This window comes from Gopherus evgoodei, chromosome 9 (assembly GCF_007399415.2).
Source record: "Gopherus evgoodei ecotype Sinaloan lineage chromosome 9, rGopEvg1_v1.p, whole genome shotgun sequence".
NCBI classification, from domain to species: Eukaryota; Metazoa; Chordata; order Testudines; family Testudinidae; genus Gopherus; species Gopherus evgoodei.
Genome location: NC_044330.1, coordinates 38,508,804 through 38,533,922, shown reverse-complemented (window position 1 = coordinate 38,533,922; position 25,119 = coordinate 38,508,804). Strand labels below are relative to the sequence as shown.

At 40.3% G+C, this 25,119-nt stretch overlaps 1 protein-coding gene across 2 annotated transcripts in view; it reads right to left on the bottom strand.

Moving 5' to 3' along the window:
- Positions 1-15,656, bottom strand: part of FARSB (phenylalanyl-tRNA synthetase subunit beta) — a 50,030-nt gene extending 34,374 nt beyond the window's left edge. For both annotated transcript variants that reach the window (XM_030574962.1, XM_030574963.1), the window contains exons 1-13: positions 15,561-15,656; positions 14,248-14,303; positions 13,156-13,310; positions 12,046-12,118; positions 11,394-11,509; positions 10,711-10,861; positions 9,348-9,456; positions 5,870-5,940; positions 3,847-3,908; positions 3,707-3,758; positions 1,995-2,056; positions 1,360-1,567; positions 867-947 (exon numbers count right to left, since the gene is read on the bottom strand). In XM_030574962.1, the coding sequence (XP_030430822.1) occupies positions 867-947; positions 1,360-1,567; positions 1,995-2,056; positions 3,707-3,758; positions 3,847-3,908; positions 5,870-5,940; positions 9,348-9,456; positions 10,711-10,861; positions 11,394-11,509; positions 12,046-12,118; positions 13,156-13,310; positions 14,248-14,303; positions 15,561-15,651 (1,287 nt within the window). In that variant the 5' untranslated portion in view covers positions 15,652-15,656. The remainder of the gene's footprint in view (positions 1-866; positions 948-1,359; positions 1,568-1,994; positions 2,057-3,706; positions 3,759-3,846; positions 3,909-5,869; positions 5,941-9,347; positions 9,457-10,710; positions 10,862-11,393; positions 11,510-12,045; positions 12,119-13,155; positions 13,311-14,247; positions 14,304-15,560) is intronic.
- Positions 15,657-25,119: the final 9,463 nt, after the last annotated feature.

Here is a 25,119-nt window from a genome sequence, read left to right as displayed (position 1 = left end):
TGATTTGCTAAACTAATTATGGTCATGTACATTTAATATTTTTTAAAAAAACATTAGTCTGTATCATCAACTAATTGTCTGCACAATTCCAGTTTTCAAAACTACACTGACTGCAGTTACGGACATAACAGTGGTAAGAAGTACTCTCTGCTGTGAAAGTCTGATCCCTTGCAAGGGTCTGAGTACTACTATAACAACCATAACAGTCTATATCTGCACAGGAAGCTGGAAGTGAGACTGTTGTATGGGGACATAAGAGTACAATTAATGCATAATTTATACTTTTTAAAATGCTTTTAAAAGATCTGTAAAAAAAACAATTTTGCTGACTGAGGCTCTGCATACCACTATTACAGCTCAAGCAAGCATTCACAGACAAGTTACAATACTCAAGAAAGGGTTCAGAATGGAACGGCTGTGAACTCTGAACTGCAGTGTTATGTATGGGGTATCACCATTCATTTTATTTAAACATTATTAAATTGTAAAAAATACATTTTGTTATTAAACTCTGGCAATCTTGAGAAACAGTCTGACAGCCTTATGATACTCATGTACAGTCTTCTAACTCAGTCCTATTCATGTTAAGTTAAACTTAAAAAACAGTCCATTTCAGCATCCATATTTCACCTCTATATTTTGAAATATATGCCAATCAGCAATTCAATTCTTCTGAGGACACGAGCTCACACAATACACATTATATTGTAATACCAAAACATTAGCAAACATGCATGTCCCAAAACAAGATCCCATAACATTTGCTGCATTTACACTGCCTGACACCGTAAGACTATTATGTTCTGATCTGGCTCCCTAATTGTTTCAGCATACAACCAAAAAATCCCAAAGTTAATAAAATGTACCAGCGCAAAAGTGAGTGCTTCAGTGAATCCAGCAGCTGCCAAGTCCTGTCTCAGAAGTTCTGTGAGCTTATTGAGAGGAAACTAAAACAAAATAAGACAGTTTTCATCTTCCATCTGAAAATATTTATTATTCTTTTCCTGGATAATTCTGCATGTTACTTTACAGTGAATGTTGCTAGTAAGGTTGCTTGCATGCTTTAAAAAACAGAAAGCATCAACCAGCTGACTGAAAAAATGAATCTCTCAATTAAAGATTTAATATCAGGTTCACGTTTAAACGCTGTCTTTTTTTTCAACCACCAACCACCACTGGTCTTGGCTCTACTCAAATCAGTGGGGCATATGTTTTGTATCCAATCCATGGTAAATGCCTCGCAGCAAAGCACGTCCAAATATTGTTTAATTCTTTGGCTCTGTTCTTCTCAAAACCCTTCTGGCATACACTAGTCATTTACTGACTATATAGAGGATTTATTTATGGGGACAATCTTACTTGATTAGCTATGGTGTATGTTTTTGGAATAGTCATCTGAATGTTGTTATAACCATAAGCTATTGCTGCATCTTCTATGATATCACATGCATGGATAATGTCCGCTCTGGTAGGAGGAATTTCAATTTCTATATTGTTCCCATTCCCTGTGACATGCGACTTCAAACACATCCTGGTCAGCAGCTTTGCAAGACTTGATGGCGTTTCACTAAAACAAGACAATGGAGTCAGTATTTGGGGACTTCTACATCACGTTGATTAGCTTTTAAATAAGATACAACCTTTAATTTGCACAGTGCCTTCTATGCTAAAGAATCTCAAAGTACTTTCAAACTGTATATATTATATGTATCATCTATCAGTGCCACCTCTGAGATAACATCTGACAGCAATTCTCTGCCAGCAAGACTACACAATAATTATAGGAGGGAATGAAGAATCACTCACTTAGTTGAACGGCATCTTTAGGTAGCTGATATAATTACTCAAGTTAACATACCAGTTTTTAGTGCATTCTAAAATTCGACTGAACACACAATATATACACATTTAAAAATATCACAATAACCAGTGTATTTTACCACAGCTCATTAATTTCAATTAAATTAAGAAAAAACTAGGTTTGCACAACATACCTGATTCCAATTTTTTTGTTAATTAAATCAGGTTTCACTTTTTCTCTTCGGTAAGCCAGTTCCTACAAGGGAAAAAAAGGTTTGCGCAGCATATTACACAGAAAGTTACATTTGTGTCTACTAAAATCCAGTTGTGACATCTTTCTAATCCAACTGCTGACACCACTGACAGCCACAGAAGACAAGTCTGTAATGTGGGGTTGGGCATAATATTTTAGAATAATTGTAATACGCTTTAAACAAACAACATCCTGATATGCTAGAATAAAGTTACTTTTAGTTAAGATGTAAGTTTATAGGCACCTTGAAATGCCTTTCAAGTGAATATTTGACAAAAAGACAATACCAAAAACATAGCACTGACACAATTAATGGTCACGCATGGGAGCTCAGGTTTCTAGAATTGACTTTGAAATTCTGCTACTGGGAGTAGGGCAAATCAAACTACTAGGAAGGTAGCAATTCCTGACACCTTGAGCAGAGCAGAGATCTGACAACTCTCTTCCTTGTTTTACCAGATGTATAAAATCAGATCAGACACAGCCTTCTGTAAAACTCAATGCAGCTCTTGCAGCCACAGAAAGCAGCAGGAAAACACACACAAACCAAAAAATAAAACAAGATCCTGTGATAAATTTATTAGTAAAATTGTTTAAATACAAAACAAACCTTCCTAAACAGTTGCCTCAAGAGGGAAAAAGTGAGTTAATTCTTTTTTTGTTGTATAAGGGCTTGGAAGCTTTAGGGGTTAAAAGTTTTTGTTCTGCTTTAGAAATATCTGGAATGATGTCTGGTTTCTCCATTTTGCTGGATGTCTGACCCAGAGATGTAGATACTGGATCTTTAATCTGAAGGGGAGGGATCTGAAGAGGTTCCTCCCCCTCCCCTGTTCATTTACTGCACTGAATCAAAATGACACCATCAAAACAAAAGATACCAATATAGCACTATAAGAAGTCTGAATCTAAATAAAAGTCACTTCCCCTCTCAATTAACCAAATTTCACTTGCTTGATATCTATGTTAAGCCTAACTAGATCCCCAGTTGACCACGTGGGATCATTTCCATTCTGCTTATTTTTAAGCAAACAAAAAAAGCACTAGCTATCTCCCTAATCCTACAGAGAAATGCACAAGTGGCACCCAAGCTTATGCAGAGCCCCTCTGAAGTCACTGTGAAGGCATCTGCCCATGAGCAGTTCATTGTATGATTGGAGCTTCCAAGAGCAAAGGACCAAAAAAGCAACATTAAAGTTATTTAACTGAAAGGAATCAAAAACTTTCCAGATCTGATCAATCAAAAAAGTTAAGCCAGGGATGATTTCAATTGCCCATTAGTTTATAGTGGGTGAAAGCTGTGGGGGGAAAAACTTCAAGCTAAACAATGATTGCAGGAAAAAGCAAGTTCTATGGGCTTTTGACCTAGATTACATGCCTTGATTGTAGCTATACTTACTACCGGATCAGACATAATATATTTCAAATTGGTTCTAAGCTACAGCAGTGACCTCAAACCCATTTCAAACCTTCCCCCTTCAAACCTGGGATATCAGACTACTTTAGCAGTCCTACATTTTTAGCTTTGACAGAAATGGAATGTTTACAGGGAAAAGGCTAGTGGGATTGCAGGAAATGAGGACTGTGCCACTCTCTTTTACCAAACCCTCATGGGTATAGAAATCCTTTTCCCCTAGTCATCTCTGGAATACTTACTGGATAGATGCAGGTTTTTCCATTATGATAAGTTACTTCTGCTGCTTCAACACTAAGGGGGGAAAAAGTCAGCGTGTGTAAAATGTGGGATTAGACCAACAAGTCTGATCTCATTGACAGTAAAGGATTGTACTACTCACGTGAATTGCTTCTCACAATATTCACTAAACATCGTGACCAAGATATCGAGGACAATTTTTGCCTACAAAGATAAAGAAATACAACCACTTTAAAATTTATGGGTTCTGCTATTTATTTTAAATGATGCAAAATATCATATTTTCTTTGTCATGCTTCGGATATTTAACTTAGAATAGAGTGAACACTGCTCTGTTTATTCCTTTAACAAAAAAAATGGAAATCTAGAATGCAAAATACAACTTTATATCTCATGGTTCACATTCAATTAAAATAAAAAAAAAAACAAAAACAACGTTTGGTTCCTGTAACAAAGAAGTCCCTTCAAAGACATGAAAAATGGAAGGTTTTGGATGGCACTGAAGTAGACCAAGATTTTAACTAAATTCAGCTCCCAAAGACATGAGAGCCATTATTACAATATGGGTCTGGATCTTGCAAAAAACTAAGTCTAATGAGCTGTTCCACTGAAGTTACAGCAAGTAAGAGTTTATAAGCTCTAGGACTGTGCATTAAAAAAACATTATCAGATCAACCTAAAATGTAAAATCTGTTTTTTTGAGGAGGATATTTCGAGAAGTTAGTGTAACGAATGAGTCATAAGATTCAAATCAGCTTCTTTGAGACATCAAAAAACCTATTTAGCCTGAGGCAGACATTTTCGTTACACATACTGAACAACATCCATTTTAATGTTCATAAGTTGTAAAGAAGTAAAAAAAGCACTATAAAAGGTGTTTATTGTTGGGATTCCCTCCAAAACCTCTTTCCACTCGACTTCAAGAACTCAGTTCGACTCCAGACTTTGTCACTCGGTAATTTTATTTGCTAGGCTGAGTAGATCAGACTCAAATGCAGGGGGTGATGCATGCAGGATACATCACAGCTCCAAAGTTACACAGAAACCTTCTCCCTTTATATACATTACACATCTCATTGTATTTATTATACATTGCACCACATGTTTTTGTCTTGGCTTGGTTAATTTGCAGCATGCACTGTCAATGGTTTGACTTCCTCTTTACCTCATCTTCACATTTCTAACTTATTTTGTCCTTGTTATCTAGTTCATAGTAAATAGTTCCATGGGTCTTCTCCCTCTTCTTAGCTGGCTCAGACACTCTGTCTTCTTAGCCTGCTGACCTATGCACTCATCTTATTTAGCATAAAACACACTGTTTTCAACCTGATGATTCATTAGCTTCCCTAATTCTATCTTCCAAAAGAATGAGGCATCTCTCAATGTGTTAATTACATTTATCAGCCCTGAGAATGCCCTCCCAACACACACAAAATCTATTTTAACCCTTGCAGTATATGGATTAATTTTAAAAGTGTTCTTGCTTTTACAACATAAGTTAGACTCTGCCAAAATTCTCAAAGGAGAGAATGTGCATCCACAAAAGTTGCTTGGACTTGCAATTACCTAAATTGGTGGGGAAAGGCTGCCTTTGGGTTGACACAATGAGAATTGTACCCCTACAAAGAAGTGTACTCATGCTTGGAAACTTGATCTTTAATTTCATATGACTCTCTTTAAACAAATTAGAATAGAATTATCAAGAAGAAAGGCATCCCCAAGAAGTTTTATTGCTAAGAGGTCAAGGGGGAAATGATTCTTTGTAAAGAGAACTCTGCTAACATATAATAATCAAGGTATTTTTCACTTTTCAGAGCTGTTCAAGCACAGAACAACTATCAACAAGAAAGAGTACTGAATCTGAATTACTCTCAAACTGAACACTCAGTATCCATGCAGGAACAAATATGCCTAGCCCTGAACAAATGGAACTAGAAACATTTTTTAAAATGTAAGTTATTCCCAGAGCAGTCATAAAAATGAAGCATGAGGAGAAGCTGGTTAATACAATCCCCAAATGGCCCCTCAACTTTTCCTGCTCCAAAATGTATAATATATTCCCATCTACTATATTTGTTTGTATGATGGTCCTGTTACCCCAGAATAAAACAGCTACATGTACACCATATATGACAGCATATCAAAGACAGTAAAGCTTCATTTACCTTTGTAATATCAGTGGCTGTGCATTCAACAAACACATTTCTGGTATTTAGGCTTATTTTTGTATGGTTTCCTACAATAAAAAGATACAAACACACATATTAAAAGATGTTAGCATAGTTCTTAGAACAACACATATTGATTCACCTTATTCATAATCTAGTGACACTGCTGTCTTCTTCCACTGGCCAGAAAGTCACTTTTCCTGCTGCACCGACAGCTCTTAAATAGAAGATTCGAGTCTCCTCTCATACATCAAGAGGCAAGCGTGAAGGCATAATAGCAGAGATACACAGTCTTGTGTGGAAAACCGGGGTTCAAAGTGAACTTGGAATACCCATTTCTGGGAGGTTGCACGGGTCTGTGGAAGCTACGAAGGCAATATCAGCCTCCAGTCAGGGAAGGTAAAATAGCAAAACAATGCCCACCTGTCTCTCAGAGGATGTGATTTGCTCTCCTTGCTCTAGCACGAGCCAACATCATGATTGTGGCTTATTAGGCTGCGGGTTAGGAAAGCACCCCTGAATCTGAGACTGAACGTTTTTAAACACCACTCAGATTGACAAACAGCTTAAGAGTAGGTCTACACTTGTGGAGATGTGTAGAGTACAGAAATTGCACACCCAGCTAACATGGGTATAAAGAGCAGTGTAGACAGTAAGGCATTGCTTGGATGAGCCAAGCAGAGACAAGCTTGAACCCTAGCGTATAGACCCTTCATGGCTGTTTACACACCAAGCAGTGCTTCCCACATGTACATGGCTATTTTTAGCAGTGTACAGTCCCCCTGCTGGAGTCTTTCCTTGCTGCAGTGAAAGACTTCGGCAGCAGAGAAAGAATCTAGCAGTGAGGAGGCAGAGGTAGAAGGCTCCATCAGTGCCTTGCTGCCACAGCCTTTCCTCATTGCCCCCACCCTGCTGGAGCCTTTCACTGCCACGTCTAGCTACGCAGCTTGTCTTTCACTGGGGTTTGTAGCTTCACATACCAACACACCGCCACAAGGTAGGCAAGGTCTAAGTCACTACTCTGAAGAACTGAGGGCTTTTTCTTGACATGCCCTAGGTAAAGCCTAATGGGAAGCACATTGGGATACACAGGGTCTTCCCTGCTTTAAAATAAGAGAGAAAACAAACAGCCCATATCAAAACCAAAAACATTGGTCAATATTTACTTATCAGTCTAGTTGCCAGACACTTCTTACTTGTGAAAATTCAATAACCTTACCCACCTTTGCCCCTCCCCCAAAACTGCCTAATGGATGGAGAGAAAGGACAGCCCACTGGTTAGAACACTAGCCTGGGACTTGGAAGACCTGGGTTCAATTCTTTGTTCTGTTATAGACTTCCTGTGTGACCTTGGTCAAGTCCGTGTCTAAGTTCCCCTTTGGGGGAGGGAAGGGAGAAAAACACTAAACTATCTCACAGGGTGGTAAGAGGAGAAATATGTAAAAATGTTGTGAGTGCTCAGATCCCATGGTAATAAGAGCTGTATAACATGGATAGCAGAACAACATTGACAAGACAGGCTTCAAGAAGAAAGAATTGGTCCCTGGAGTTTTAAGGGAAGGGAGGGGGTTGTTTTTTGACCAGTTCACTGTTCGAAGGATTCCAACTTGCAGCACAAAAGCTAAAAAAGAGCAAGTAAAATGTTGGAGCTCTCTCAGATTGATATAAAGGATTTGAAGCTTCCACAATGCAGAGAGCGCCATGGCCAAAGCACACAATTTCTCCCCAGAAAGGCTATGAATTTTATTAGTGAATACAACAGGAACAGCACCAAAGCTCCAGAAAAACTGATGTCCCATGCTTAGTTGTATATCATGTATGTGGCCCCATTCCTCACAATGAGGTCATGTTAAGAACTGAGGAGGATTGAGGAGTTACACACCAGTGTATCTTGTGATCCCTTTACCAAATTGCCTCCGTCATGCCCTCTCCACGCTGAATACACTCAATTGTTCTAGGATCCGTTCAAGGCAAATATAACATCACGTTGCAATCAGACCTGGATGGGAAACTGTTTCCTATCCCACAAGAAGTTTTCAGATTTAAAAAATGTTCCCATTTCATATAAGGACAAACTGAAACCTTTTGAATTTTTTTGTGATAAACCAGAGAGAATTCCACCCTACAACAGCTAGTTGCTAGGGCACTCACCTGGGGTAATAGAGCAGAAATTTGAACCTGCCTCTCCCATATCCCAGGTGAGTACCCTAACCACCAGCCTACTGGCTATTCTGCTTTCTCTGCCTCTTAGCTTCAGTCCCACCCATTCATCCTTGGTCTGAGAAACTTCTCCTTACAGAAGTTTTGTTGAAACTGGAATGTACTTGCAAAAAAAGTTCTGTTTCAACATTTTCCAATGAAAAAATGTTTAATTGGAAAATTCCTGCCCAGCTCTAGTTAATGTTCCCACAATAATCTAAAATTAGCATTCACATGTTTACATTTCAAGAACTATAAGATGCATCAACTTTAACCTTGAGACATCATCCCTTAAAACACACCAAGATATGTAAAATTTAAATCAGCTTTTTGAATTATTAAAACGCAAGCAGCTGGAATGTTTAGAGCTAGAATAATCTGAAGCTGCAATGAGCCTAATCAAGAACATTTCCAAAAGGATCAGAGACTGTGGCTCAAATCACATTCAAATTTAGAACAGCTGTTAAACATCAGAGATAGATAAAAGTACATAGCCTTTTAAGATTCAGGTCAGCTGTTTAAGATTTGTAGGGATGACTAGAGAAACACATCCAAAGTGAGAATGTCATTGGCCATCAGATCAGTCACTGTAGAGAGTGTCAGATTCTGATTACATAAGCGTTATTGACTCTTGGGCTAAAATCTTATTATGGGCACAATGAAACTACGTATCTGTTTTCATCTAAGGAAATATTCTTGCCAGTATCATTGATTTACTTCACCAGTCACCAGAAATGCCTTCCCCAAATCATCCATGAGTCCCTCTCATATATTCAGAGGAAACTCTATTAGAAACCATGCCAACAAAAATTCCAGCCCCAATATTTATTTATTTAATCAAAGCCGTCTGAATTCATTTTTTGTATACCAAATGCTCTCACAGTAATTGATTCATGGTGCTGACAATTACACTGGATTCACGCCCAGGCAAATGGATCAGCATCCCCTATTACCTACAACACAATGAGAGATACAAATTCTACCAGTTATAGATTCACCTTGAACTAAACTCTTCAGCCAAATGACCAATGAGTAATAAGCCTGTACCTGTTATGCCTATCTCATAGCTGCTCATGAAAGTCCCACCAAAGAAGTCCGTCATTTAATTTTCAGTGGCAAGGGTACCAGAAACACACATGGCATTTATAGTGAAGAATAAATGAAAAAAATCGTGACACCATTTTAAGAAAAATGAAACAACCCATGTATACTCAAAAGTTTGTTGGCTACATCATCAGAAAAATAATAGTGACAAAATAATAATATGTAATCCTACCATTGATGATTGGTGGCATTGAAAGAACGACACCGTTGCTATCGTAGATAACTGGATAAAGTGGTTTGTTTTCAATTATGTGTAGATAATGCTTAAGTTGACTGTCAGTCTGGAGAAATAAAGCACAAGCTGAATTTCACATTATCTTAATCATGAACCATCACCATATGACATAATCCCTCAACTGTGGCATTAACAGGAATTTTGCCTGAGTAAATGATTAGGCTCACAGATATTACTTCACGACAGAAAGTTGTTTAAAAAAGCAAGGAAGCCAAGAAACAAATTTTCTATTCTCTCATTTTAACACTAATGTCAAAATATTACTTCTTTATCTATGAGTAGGAGGATCACAGATACGCTATCTTACTCAAGCCAAACACTGTGATTGTTCATCGTAAAGGAACTTCCATTTCTTGTCCTAAGCACAGAGCACTAAGCATGCTAAAGTAACTGTGTCCCAGCTTTACAGCAATTGGTCTTAAAGGTGGCAAAAGTTAGCTGCAGAATAAAGAAAAGAAAATATTCTAGTCTCTTAGTACTGATGGATTTACACTGAAATGCTCTCCAGCATCTGATTCAAATGATTTTGTGTTAAAAAGAGCCATGATGGGGTGGGGAGGGTCAAGGAGAGGAGATGTTTTATTTTGAATATAAACATCTGTTGCCAGAACATGAAACATTCTACTAGACAATGCAGTTTTCTTCTGTGTATTCCTTCTAGCCACTCTAGTCCTCCTTGCTTGTTCTCTCCTTCAGTGTCCTGTCACATCAGTTCAGATAGAGCATTTGCTTCAGTTGTGCGTTCACCCTTCATGTGTTCAGTTTCCTGTCAGTAAGATCATTCCTAGAATATTCATGGGACATTCCAGAAACATGAGCATTAAGGGATGATGTTCACGGAAAGCAATCTTTATGTTGATAAATGTGACTATTTCCATCAGAAGCCTGATTCCAAGAATTATGTTTATCCAAAAAAAAAAAAAAAACCCCAATACCATGCAATTTACATGGGTAATAAAAACTGAATAGCACAGCACAATTCTGAATATCAAATACAACCAAATGCTCGCTTCATTAAACTCAATTGCAAAACTCTCATTGACTTCAATGGGGCCAGATTTCACCCCAAGAGCTAGTTGCAGAAATTAGGTGAGTAATGTCAACTAAATGTGAGAGAAATGTGAGTTGCTCAATTCAAAACAATGTGGTCTAGTTCCAGTTCCTAGTGAAGAGGTGGCTACAACATAAAATTACCACTGCTATTGGCAATATCTGCAGAGGTGTCAATCCCAAATCTTGCAATCCCTCTAGAAATTGAGATTTCAGCACTGCATGTGAAGAGTTTGGAAAGGACACCTACCCTATATAGATCCATAATTTCAGAAGCCGTATACTCCTTGGACTGATTCAGGGGCTTGAATCTAATTTCTGAAGGAGGTCTAGCTGTATAAGTAAATGGACCAGAGATTGTGTCCAAGTCATGGGTGCCAATCGCTACTAATGCTCTTTTCCTACACAGGAAACAAGGAAAAACAAACAATGATTTTTCTATAGGTATTTGGAGTTCATTTGAGATAACATCCTCTGAGGCAGTACTGTCTCAAACATGCATATAGCTAATTGTTGAAGCAGAATAGCAATTTTTACAAGTGTGGAAGCACGTAGAGGTAGTAGCATTCTGACTGCAGTATGCATGGTACATTGACTTTGTAACAACACACACAACAGTCAAATGTAAATCTAATTGGACTGTGGCAGAGAGTTTACCCAAGAGGCTTCTTCTACTACTTATCTAGCAGATGTCACCCCCTTATGGCAAAATGCACTGAGAATTGCCAGTATCAAGCAAGACAAATGAAGAATGTCAAAGAGCACTGCTGAAAAATATTTGTCTAAGCATGAGCGTAAACATAACATCTCTTTGGAAAAGTGAACAGCAGTCCACATCAAGAATAAAATTAAATATTTCACAATAAAAAACATTAAGCCAACCTAAATGGCGATGTTCCATTTGCTTTATTCTCACTGGATTTAAAAACTAACCTGCAGATATTCTGATGTAGTTTTTCTTGTAGGTCAATGAAACTATCATAGCGATCCTTGGAAAAAGTTATGTTACGAAGGACTGCAGCTACCGCATGAGGACGAACTTGGGCAGTCTACAATTTATAAGAGTGGTACAGTTACAAATGATAAAAATTTCATATATGCAGAATTTATAAAATTAAATTCTCACATTGAAAACAATGTGAGTCTTGGACTTCTTGAAGTGATAACCACTTGCTTACAAAAATGTATAGTACAATGGAAAACGCACAAAGAGTACCGATATCCCCAAAGGAAATAGTTTACTTTTAGTTTGGTAAAGGAAAGAGGATTTTCTCTACAGAGAATACGGTTTCAGAAGACCATCAGAGATGCACAGCTATGGATTTTCCTGAAATAACATGCTTATCCTTTACGAAGTCTGTTATCCTTTACAAAGTAATTTGTACAGTATTCCCATATCAGCTACAATGTAGACCACTATTTACAATGTACATCACTGGATGGAGAAAACATTTAAACTTCTACTGCATAGGAAATAAGTTGTAGCCTTAGTCTGTTTAAAATTTAAAACAAACTCAGTTATTACAGAGTATGTTTGATGGTGATGAAGCTTTCAAGATACGGACAAAGGTTTGGCAAATTTCACCTCTTCAGTAATAATCAGCCTTTGAACACCACCATTCGCCGGCATAATCCTTTTGTATCTAGGGGCCTTTATCCTAAAAGGAAAATGGAAATAAAAACGGTTTACAATTGAGGATGAAACGTTCTTCCAATAGGAGCACAAGGACGAAACATTAGAAAAGTGTCAATGCGCTTTATGGTGAAAATGTTATCAATTTTTATTAGCATTTAAAATTCTGTAAAAACTGTTAACATATACACCTCTACCTCAATATAACGCTGTCCTCGGGAGCCAAAAAATATTACCGCTCTATAGGTGAAACCGTGTTATATTGAACTTGCTTTGATCCACCGGAGTACACAGCCCCGCCCCCCCGGAGCACTACTTTACCGTGTTATATCCAAATTCGTGTTATATCAGGTGGCGTTATATCAACGTAGCGGTGTATGTAAAGTTTCCTACTAACTTACTTAAATATAGTGTACTATGAAATATATATGCTCCAAAAGACAACTTCACTGCAGTCAAAGAGTCCTGAAAAAACTTAGACTTAAAGAAAACAAGAACACACCTGTAGAAAACTGGTTCTATCACACGGGATTCGATCCTGAGCACCCTCAACTTCCACTATCTTCAAGCAGATATGAGGGCACTTAGCACCTTGCAGGATCAATCCCAGGTTGTCTAACCAGATCAATCATTAATGGTAATGGTAATTACTTGCACAGAAAATTTCAGAGAAATCGAGAATTGAGAAAAGGGAAAATGTCGATAACATTACATATTATTTCAATAACAATATCAACAAACAAACAAACAAACAACTACTAAATAACAACAACCTTAAAGACCTCAATTAGGAGAAGGAATCATCATTGTCATTCTCAAACTATGCATATCACACACAGTTGCCTTCTACTCTGTGAAAGAGTACTGCCGTGAGCCTCTCTGGACAAGATTTGCTGGCGTGTAGAAAACATTTTGGCAAATACAGTGAAGTTATAGATGAGAGATCCTTCACAGGCCAAGCAAATAGCATTTTTATTAATCAACTGCTTAATATTAATAAGCAATGTACGAGTTTAGCCTAATCAAATACTGAAATACAAAAACCTCACAGTCCTAGAGTACCTTTCTTTAAAGACCTGAAGCCCTCGGACCAATCCTTCCAGACAAAGAAGATCATATCGGTTAGCAGGAACATCAATTTTATAGATAATGATATCTGATGCACCCTCTGCCTTTCCATCACCTTGTTCTTTGCTTATTATGTCCTTCTCAGATGTCTACAATTAAACGAAAACTGAGTCACAAATAATGGAGTAAATGAGCATTGAAAAAGCTTAGAAAAATAGCATAATTTTAAATGTAAAAAATAAATAGTATTCATTAACAAATGTGGTCTGAAGGGCATAATGTTGGTTTACATGTGAAATGGGTGCTTAAAGCATCAGAAACTGTACTAATTGAAGCACCTAATTGTACTACCTCTCAGATTCAGAAGCCTTAATACAATAACCCAAAGGAATATTTGTTTATTATTGGAACTGAATTATTGGAAACAAAGACTAGCCCAGGCACAAGTGGCTAGGCTAATAGATCCCAGTTCTGTACTGGGCCTAATTATTTCTTCCATTTTGCTGTAAATCAGTATCCCATCAGTAATGTCTGAAGTCTATTCTGAAATAGAGCATACAAAAAAAGAACCATTGTTAATCTTCAAATCAGATCATTTTATGTATTCAATCACTTCAGACTAAACCAGAAATCAAAAAACCACAAAGACAATATCAGATTCAGTTTGACTCTGCAAAGATGTAGGTGCTAGTACTAGAAAATTCTGATGCAGGATCAAGACCTCAACCACTACTTTTCAGTCACTACATAAAATGCCCAAAACACTAAGTTTTTGTGGAAGTTGTACAAGCTTGCATAAAAAAAATAAAGCCAAAGCAGAGTTTGTAAAGTATTTGCAACACAGAACCTGTAACTGGGATACCAACGTTGGAAGTTCTTGGCCACTGCAGCAGATAGTAGTGTCTGTGGGTCAGATACACTACTTATGATGTTCAGAGAGAAGGCTCTTTTACTGGTGGAGGGCAGGTAAACTGCCAAAGACACAGCAGACTGGGTCCCCTCTATCAAACAGAACTGCAATCAATCCCCCACAGCCAAAGGGCTAAAGACAAATGTAAATGTGATAACTGACAACATATTACTTACAATTTCATCAAGTTCCAGACCAAACTCAAAGCAAAGTTCATCAAATTCTTCATCAGCTAGGAAGAAAGAAAAACAAACACTCTGGTTAATTCTGGTTTCCAATAAACAGACCTCAGACTTCTGAAGATAACTCAGGGAAAAGCCCTGAATAGAATACTAAATGCTATTTGCAGGGGGATGGGGCGGGGGGGGGGAGGATTGAGAATTTTGTCTTTACTTTTGTTTTAGTAACACTTTCTGCTATTTGTATTGTATTTACGGATTTGTGAAATTCATAGCAAAAGATTTAGAACACCATATATCAGAGTTAGTTTGAATACAATTGGTTGTACCATTAGCTTTTTTCAGTCTCCACACAGTATAACAGAACAGGAACACATCACATCAGCAAAAGAACAGACAAGCCCATGAGAAGCAGTGCAGTAGCATCAACAATTACCTTCTCATTCAGTCAGCTGGGTATAAATTAGGATGCATAACTCACCTTCTGACTTATGGAGAGGTCTAGGCTACCAGAGAAATTGGGGGAAAGGAAGGGCTGAGGAAAAAGGCAATTTGGCTAAGCTGTTTTATCTGCCAGGTCTACCTATCTTCCCTAATTTTTAAAAAATGTATTTCTGAATCTATCAACTATTACAATAAAAAAAAAAATCCAGACCTCAGGGTTCAGAAGCCAAGCAATTTAAAAAATGCTTTCCCCAATATGCTGTTTTAAAATTAGTTTGTAATTTCTAAGTGCATACCTGTATTTTATCAGTAAGTGGGACTCAAATAGCATGTATGTGCACACAGAACCCGAAAAATCCACCAAGCCACGGCATGCAAGAGGCTTTCCCAGGCAAATGCTATGAACTTCTGAAGAACCCAAGCTTTGATTAAAAGCGTTTTTAGCCCTTATGGCTGTGCAAACACACTTCCACATGGGAATTAAGTGTAAGTTATTGCAGTGACGTCTAACCCTGCCTACAGCCAACTCCACGCGGCACATACTGCTCCTTAGACTCCCCCAATGAAATCGACCCAGCGTCTTGTCAGTTTCACTGTTGGCCGCTATTAGAGTCAGGACACTCAGATCGGATCGGCAGCATCTTGCTGCCAACTGGGAAAGCACCGAGCAGGGGCAGAGACCGGCACCGGAGCTGGTACTCGGTGGGAAGCAGCCCCCAGGAACAGGCGGGAGGGCAACTAAGTCCGCAGGTGACAGTGACCTGAAAGCTGGTGACAGGCCGGAGCAACGGAGAGCCCGCCAGGCCCCACCAGCTCCTGCCCCGCCCCCGCTCCAGCACCGCGGCCCCCCGCCGGCCCGCACTCACTGTAGCTCCTGCCCAGCGCCTGGAAGAGCAGCTCCCGCTTCACACTGACCGTCGGCATGTCAGAAGCCTGAGCTACAGTCACATTGCGCATGCGCCTTCCGCACACGCCTGCTGGAAGGACCCCGACTCCCCCAAACTAACCAGGCGTTGGGGCTGTCCTAAAGCATCGCCTGATCTTCCGAGTCCCCTTCTGCTTCTGTATCAGCGCTGCTCCCCTCGCTATCTCACGCTGTCCCTGTGTCCGGTTCGCACACGCTCTCCCCATGCGGGACCCGCGGCGTGCGAGCGAAACGAAAGAAAGGATGTGACTGATGTGATCAGGCAGAGCCAGGACACCTATGGACACAGGCCGATACGTCAGCTGGCTCGGTTCGGCCGAGCTGGCTCCGGATGGTGAACGGGCAGCGCGTAGGCCCCTGTGGTAACGCCTGCTGTTCGCCCGTGCAGGGCCAGGCCCCCTCCCCGGTGATCTCGAGCGCCTTACTCAGCGGCTCCCGCCCGCCCGCTGGCTCGGGGCCGCTGGGCGGCGTGGCTTTGGGTAGCTCGAAACGTGACACTTCCGCCCCAAATAGGGGCGCGGGGGACGTTCCCCGGGGGTTGTCAGCGCCCAGGTGCGGGAGGGGACGCGTTATAGGGGCTGGGGCACCGTGGTAGACAAAGCACGGGGCCACCCTTCCCAGCCCTGATTGTGCCACTTGTGGGCCCGGCCTTGCACCCGCTAAAGCGCCCCGTGACTGTGCTGGGCGCTAATGACTTGGAGGGGAGGAGACTAAAGGCTTGTACCGGGTTGTTAAAGTGATGCTCACCCAGTCAGAGTCAAAAGGCTGAGTTTCCAGACATACGAGCTGTGCCTTGGACAAATATAACCCCCAAATCAATGTGCAATTTAGCTATGCAACCCACTAACACCTGCTTCTCAACAGACCACATCTAATGGAGGGTCTCCCCCCGCCCTGCAATGAATGTTATAGCTATTGTGCTAGCCTGCAACCCTGAAACTTCCTTAGTAATGATAAAGGGGGATTGTTGAAGTAACAGTAAAGTGCAGTTTGCAGCATCTTTAGCTGGACATTTCAAGCGAGAAATAGTGGAAAACAGAAGATGCACTCTAGAAAGTTTGTTTGCTTGAAGCTCTGCGGGTTTTGTGTCAGGTTTGCATTTGGAGAGCTAAGGCTGCTTCTCCTGTACCCCTGCACATTCTGTAGTAAATTGAACAGAAAATGTTATAGACTTTATAGACTTTAGGGTCAGAAGGGACCAATGTGATCATCTAGTCTGACCTTCTGCACAAAGCAGGCCACAGAACCCTACCCATCCACTTCTATAACAAACCCCTAACCTGACTGAAGTCCTCAAATTGTGGTTTGAAGACCTCAAGCTGCAGAGAATCCACCAGCAAGTGACACATGCCCCACGCTGCAGAGGAAGGCGAAAAACCTCCAGGGCCTCTGCCAATCTGCCCTGGAGAAAATTCCTTCCCGACCCCAAATATGGCGATCAGCTAAACCCTGAGCATGTGGGCAAGACTCACCAGCCAGCACTCAGGAAAGAATTCTCTGCAGTAACTCAGATCTCATCCCATCCCACATCCCATCACTGACCACTGGGCATACTTATCTGCTGGTCATCAAAGATCGAATGCCAAAATTAAGCTATCCTATCATACCATCCCCTCCATAAACTTATCAAGCTTAATCTTAAAGCCAGATATGTCTTTTGCCCCCACTACTCCCCTTGGAAGGCTGTTCCAGAACTTCACTCCTCTAATGGTTAGAAACCTTTGTCTAATTTCAAGTCTAAACTTCCTAGTGTCCAGTTTATATCCATTCATTCTTGTGTCTACATTGGTACTAAGCTTAAATAATTCCTCTTCCTCCCTAATATTAATCCTTCTGATATATTTATAAAGAACAAGCATATCCCCCCTCAGCCTTCTTTTGGCTAGACTAAACAAACCAAGCTCTTTGAGTCTCCTTTCATATGACAAGTTTTCCATTCCTCGGATCATCCTAGTAGCCCGTCTCTGAACCTGTTCCAGTTTGAATTCATCCTTCTTAAACATGGGAGACCAGAACTGCACACAGTATTCCAGGTGAGGTCTCACTAGCGCCTTATATAACGGTACTAACACCTCCTTATCTTTGCTGGAAATACCTCGCCTGATGCATCCTAAAACCGCATTAGCTTTTTTAACGGCCATATCACATTGGCGGCTCATAGTCATCCTGTGATCAACCAATACTCCAAGGTCCTTCTCCTCCTCTGTTGCTTCCAACTGATGTGTCCCCAATGTATATCTAAAATTCTTATTAATCCCTAAGTGCATGACCTTGCACTTTTCACTATTAAATTTCATCCTATTACTATTACTCCAGTTTACAAGGTCATCCAGATCTTCCTGTATGATACCCCCCAGCTTTGTGTCATCCGCAAACTTTATTAGCACATTCCCGCTTTTTGTGCCAAGATCAGTAATAAAAAGGTTAAATAAGATTGGTCCCAAAACCGATCCTTGAGGAACTCCACTAGTAACCTCCTTCCAGCCTGACAGTTCACACTTCAGTACGACCCATTGGAGTCTCCCCTTTAACCAGTTCCTTAGCCACCTGTCAATTTTCATATTGATCCCCATCTTTTCCAATTTGACTAATAATTCCCCATGTGGAACCGTGTCAAATGCCTTACTGAAATCGAGGTAAATTAGGTCTTCTGCATTTCCTTTGTCTAAATAATCTGTCACCTTCTCAAAGAAGGAGATCAGGTTGGTTTGGCACGATCTACCTTTCGTAAAACCATGTTGTAATTTGTCCCAGTTACCATTGACCTCAACGTCCTTAACTACTTTCTCCTTCAAAATATTTTCCAAGACCTTACATACTACAGATGTCAAACTAACAGGCCTATAGTTACTCGGATCACGTTTTTTCCCTCTCTTAAAGATAGGAACTATGTTAGCAATTCTCCAGTCGTACGGTACAACCCCTGAGTTTACCGATTCATTAAAAATTCTCGCTAACAGGCTTGCAATTTCATGCGCCAGTTCCTTTAATATTCTTGGATGAAGATTGTCTGGGCCCTCTGATTTTGTCCCATTAAGCTGTTCAAGTTCGGCTTCTACCTCAGATGTGGTAATATCCACCTCCATATCCTCATTCCCGTTTGTCATCCTTCCATTATCCCTAAGCTCCTCATTAGCCTTATTAAAGACTGAGGCAAAGTACTTATTTAGATATTGGGCCATGCCTAGGTTATTCTTAACCTCCTTTCCACCCTCAGTGTTTAGCGGTCCCACTTCTTTCTTCGTTTTCTTCTTATTTATATGGCTATAGAACCTTTTACTATTGGTTTTAATTCCCTTTGCAAGGTCCAACTCTACGTGGCTTTTAGCCTTTCTCACTTTATCCCTACATGTTCTGACCTCTCTAAGGTAGCTTTCCTTGCTAATCCCACCCTTCTTCCACTCCTTGTAGGCTTTCTGCTTTTTCTTAATCACCTCTCTGAGATGCTTGCTCATCCAGGTTGGTCTACAACTCCTGCCTGTGGTTTTTTCCCCCTTTCTTGGGATACAGGCTTCCGATAGTTTCTGCAGCTGCGACTTAAAGTAATTCCAGGCCTCCTCCGCATTTAGATCCACAAGCTCTTCAGTCCAATCCACTTCTCTAACTAATTTCCTTAATTCTTTAAAGTTAGCCCTCAAGAAGTCAAAAACCTTAGTCCCAGATCTATTTTTGTTTATCCTTCCATCTAGTTTGAACTGAATTAGCTCATTATCACTCGAACCAAGGTTGTCCCCTACAACCATTTCTTCTATGAGGTCCTCACTACTCACCAAAACCAAATCTAAAATGGCATTCCCTCTTGTTGGTTCTTCAACTACTTGGTGAAGAAATCCATCTGCTTATGTAAGTGATTAGATAGTGTTAATGCCCATTTTGCACTCTGCACTGGTGTAAATGAGTGCACAAAGAGCACGGCAACAGAAAATCAAGCCCCAGGAACTGAGAGACTTCTTTCTGGAAGGAGAGGAGTTGAGACCTGACTCCTCTCACACTAGTATAGATTGAGAGTAACTCCAGTGAAATCAATAGGCCTGATGCTCTTCTAAATTAAACTGGTGTAAATCAAGAGTAATTGTATTGAAGTCAAAGCTATGCTGATGTGTTACAGGTGTAAATAATAGCATGAGACCCCTAGTGTTCTCTTGCAGAGAACCCTTACCAGGGAATATTCTCCTGGATATTGGTATTTGAATTGCCAGTCTGTGAGTCTTTCCATTGATCTGAGTAGCCATTGAAATGAGCATAATAAATCTAAAAAAGGTTAGTGAAACGTGTGAGGACTAGTTACTACAGGTTAGACTAATACTCAACTCAGGTAATAAAAGTTGTCATTATTATAATTATGGAAGAAATGAGTCTAGTTGTCTATCAGATAGTCAGTACTCAGACAAAAATTGCATTTTCATATATTAGTGTTTTCTTGTGCATACTGCCCCTTTGTGACATTCTGACCTCAGGGCAGTGCCCCCATATTAATCATTAATATATAATTGAGATATTTCATATAAAGCATGCCATATAAAATATCAGGGGAAAGGTTATCTGCCGAAAGCCATTGTTTATCTAAGTACGTATATCATTAGTGCATCTGAAGTTATGAGATTGTGGATAGCTGAGTGGTTTGAGCATTAGCCTGTTAAATCTAGTATTGTGAGTTCAATCCTTGAGGGGGCCACTTAGGGATCTGGAGCAAAATCAGTACTTGATCATGCTAATGAAAGCAGTGGGCTGGACTCAATGATCTTTTGGGGTCCCTTCCAGTTCTATAAGATAGATAGGTTGTCACTAAAGTGTGCTGTGGGAAATTGCCCAGTTATTAGATCCCCAGAGACTACAACAAGGAAGCTAATCAATGCCCGTGCAGGTGTTGAACAACCATCAACAGCCATTGTCCAGCAAAGGAGATACAATTCAATGACTCACTTGCACAAGGCCTCACCAGGGGAATGGCTCTACCTTGCCTGTTGACTCAGCAACGCCCACCAGACATACCTGGACTTATGCTCTCCACATATATGGAACACAGTGGTCCATGCTTGGCCTTTTCTCCTTTCTCCCCCTTCCCCCCAACCTATGCTGCAAGCAGCAGGATTGCTCAGAAGAGTCAGGATGGCCAACAGAGGAGACTGGCCCAAGTTTCAAGGGTGAAACCTGTGTATTATGAAATGTAACATCCAGTGGAGTGAGAAAACTGCTTGATCTAAATACTGCCTAGTGTCTCACAGGTTTAGGATTTAGATTGTGCGCTTATTTTGTTGTCTTTTGTAACTAATTCTGACTTTTTGCCTGCCACTTATACTCTCTTAAAATCTATTGTAATCAGTAAACTTGTTTTACTATTTATCTTTACCAGTGAGTTTGCCTGAAGTGTTTGTGACCTGAACAGATTTATGAAAGGCTGGTGCATGTCCACTTTCCATTGATGAAGTGGCAAACTAATTAATAAACTTGCATTGCCCAAGACAGTATATTCCTAGGGTACAAGGCTGGGAGCTGGGGGAATGTGGCTGGCACCTCTCTCTGTGTGATTCATGAGTGTTTCTGGCAGCATTCGCAATCTAGCTGGGCAGGGGGCGCCACATGCGGTTGTACTGAGTTCTAACAGCACCTGGAGGGGTTTGCTGTTTGCCACCAATAAGGCATTGTGAGAGACTACCCAGAATAGTGAGTAAAGGGGTAGAGTGGTCCCACAGTCCCAGGTTGCACTCTGAGGATCCCCTCACCCTGTTTTTTATTACCTGTTCCTGGTTTGTTGCTTTGTTTTTACTTCTCTTCCACTTTTCCTTAAACTTCATTTTAGTGCATATATCAATTAATTAACCTACTGTTTCATCCTACATTTATGTTCTACATTTAGTGTGTATAAGAATATACAAAAATTGAAAAAGAAGCCTAACATGTAACCACCCTTTTAAACACTCTTCAATTAAATCAGATAAGTGACTAAAGTATTTGCATTCTGTCACCCTCAACTGTTACAAAAACTGTCTTCAGAATGGCCTTGTTATGAATGGATTATGCTATCATGGAGATATCTGTGACGCTCCTTATAACTGTTTTCTGAGAGGTGTTTTTTATTTTCATATTTCAGGGTGTTTCACCCACACTTGTGTTCATTCTTTTCTTTATCCTCCCACATCCTCGGATGCATAGGGTGTTCACCAGTTTCCACCTTTATTTTGGTCTTATGCTGGTCTTTTCAGTCTTCTGAGTGTCATGTTGATGGATTTGGCTTCCTTCTCTATTGTTCTACATAATGTTTTTCTAGTTTGCCTTCTTTTTCCTCTTTCCAGGTGGTGCCCATATCATAAGTGTCGACTCAGTGGGTGCTCCAGGGCTGAAAAAAATTAATGTGTTCTTAGCACCCACTGGCAGTCAGCTTCCCCACTCCCCTCCAGCGTCTGCCAGCGGCCCCACCAATCAACTCCTCCCCCTCCCTCCAGCACCTCCAACCTGCCACGATCAGTTGTTCTGCAGTGTGCAGGAGGCGCTGGGGGGAGAGAGGGAGGAGCAGGGATGGGGTAAACTCGGGGAAGGGGATGGAACTGGGTGGGAAGAGGCGGGGTGGGAGCTGTCATAGTATAATTCCCAGATCTGAACCTTAGCGTCCAAAATATGGGTACTAGCATGAATTTCCCTAAGCTTAATTACCAGCTTAGATCTGATATGCTGCCACCAATCAGGACTTAGGTAGAGCGCCTGATAGACTCTGGTCTCCCCCAAAACCTCCTCTGGGGACCCCAAGACCCAGATTCCCTGAGTCTCACAACAAAGGGGAATAAACCATTTCCCTTCCCCCTCCTTTCTTCCTCCCAGCTCTTCCCACCCTGGGTACACTAGGAGAGATAGACAGATTCAAGCTCCGTGAATCTAAACAAAGGGATTCCCCCTTCACCCCTCCTCCTTCCCCTCACCCAGGGGCAATACAGATTCAAGCTCCGTGAATCTAACACAAAGAGGAAATTTATCCTTCCCTTCTCCCCACCAATTCCCTGGTGAGTACAGACTCAATTCCCTTGAGCCTCAACTGGGGAAAAAATCAAACAGGTCTTAAAAAGCAAAACTTTTAATAAAAAGAAAGAAAAAAGTAAAAGGTCTATCTCTGCAATTTAGAAGGCAAATATTACAGGGTCTTTCAGCTTATAGACAATAGAAAGCTTTCTCCAGCAGAAATACAATTTAAAATACTTTCACCCAAATACACCTTAAAACTCTACCAGCTAGATACACAGTTGCAAATACAGGAAAAAAAAATTAAAAAGACTAAACTGTCTTTCTACTTTTGTACTTACAAAACTGGAACAGAAGATTAGAGAGCGTGTAGGTATGTGTGGGCACTCTCAGAGCCTAGAGAGAACAAAGCAAAACCCAAAAAAACAAAGGCTTCCCTCCACCGAGATTTGAAAGTATCTTGTTTCCTGATTGGTCCTCTGGTAACCCTTGTTAACCCTTTACAGGTAAACAGACATTAACCCCTAACTATCTGTTTATGACAGGAGCTTAGGCTTGGGAGAAGGGGTCAGGTGGGGGCAGGGCCTGGGGCAGAGCAGGGAGTTGAACACCCTTGGGGCCTGGAGAAGCTGGTGTCTCTGGCCCATATTATAACTTGCTGTGGAAGTTATGTTGGGGCATCCTTAAAGCATATCCTAAATATGTCCATTGTCATCTGACCATATTTGATGCCGTAGATTGGTTTGCTCTACTCAGAATTTCTGATGTTGCAAGAAACTCTTTCCAGTGGACTTCAAAGATCTTCTACAGGCATTTATTTTGGAATTAATTGATCTTACCAATTTTTGTTGTAGATTTCCATGACCTTGCTCCATAGAGGAGGACAGACATCATGCAGGTGTTAACATGTATATTTGTGTCAGTCAATCATGCTGCTTTTCCAAATCTTTTCATTTTGCTGCTTTTGATATTTGTTGTTTGACATCTAACATGGTCTCACCATCATTGCACATACCACTCCTTATATGGGTAAAATGTGTTCTAGTATTTCTTCATCTACTGTAATGGTGAATAATAAGAATATAGCAGTAGGAATATATTACTGACCACCTGACCAGGATGATGATAGTGTCTGTGAAATGCTCAGGGAGATTAGAGAGGCTATTAAAATAAAAAACTCAATAATAATAATGGGGAATTACTGGGTACATGTCACCTCAGGACGGGATGCAGAGATAAAGTTTCTTGACACCTTGACTGCTTCTTGGAGCAGCTGGTCCTGGAACCCACCAGAGGAGAGGAAATTCTTGATTTAGTTCTAAGTGGAGTACAGGATCTGGTCTAAGAGGTGAATATAGCTGGACCACTTGGTAATAGTGATCATAATATAATTAAATTTAATATCCCTGTGTCAGGAAAAACACTGCAACAGCCCAACACTGGAGCTTTTAATTTCAGAAAGGGGAACTACACAAAAATGAGGTTAGTTTAACAGAAATTAAAGGATACAATGCTAAAAGTGAAATCTCTGCAAGCTGCATGGAAACTTTTTAAAGACACCATAATAGAGACTCAACTAAAATGTATACCCCATGAAAAAACATAGTAAGAGAACCAAAAAAGAGCCACTGTGGCTAAACAAAGTAAAAGAATCAGTGAGAGGCAAAAAGACATCCTTTAAAAAGTGGAAGTTAAATCTTAGTGAGGAAAATAGAAAGGAGCATAAACAGTGGCAAATGAAATGTAAAGATACAATTAGGAAAGCCAAAAATGAATTTGAGGAACAGTTAGCCAAAAACTCAAAAAGTAATAGCAATTTTTCTTAAAAAATAAACCAGAAGCAAGAAGCCTGCTAAACAATCGGTGGGGCTGATGGACGTTTGAAGTGCTAAAGGAGCACTCAAGGATGATAAGGCCATTGCGAAGAAACTAAATGAATTCTTTGCATTGGTCTTCACAGCTGAGAATGTGAGGGAGATTCCCAAGCCTGAGCCATTCTTTTTCGGTGACAGATCTGAGGAACTGTCCCAGATTGAGGTATCGTTAGAGGAGGTTTTGTAACAAATTAAACAGCAGTAAGTCACAGGGACCAGATGGTATTCACCCAAGAGTTCTGAAGGAACTCAAATGTGAAATTGCAAAACTACTAACTGTAGTCTGTAACCTATCATTTAAATCAGCTTCTGTACCAGATGACTGGAGGATAGCTAATGTGATGCCAATTTTTAAAAAGGACTCCAGAGGTGATCCTGGCAATTACATGCCTGTAAGCCTGACTTCAGTACCAGGCAAACTGGTTTAAACTATAATAAAGAACAATATTGTCAGACATATAGATTAACAAAACTTGTTGAGGAAGAGTCAACATTGTTTTAGTAAAGGGAAGTCATGCCTCACCAAACTACTAGAATTCTTTGAGGGGGTCAACAAAGGGATCCAGGGGATATAGTGTACTTAGATTTTCAGAAAGTCTTACAAGGTCCCTCACCAAAGGCTCTTAGGCAAAATAAGCTGCCATGGGATAAGAGGGAAGGTGCTCTCATGGACTG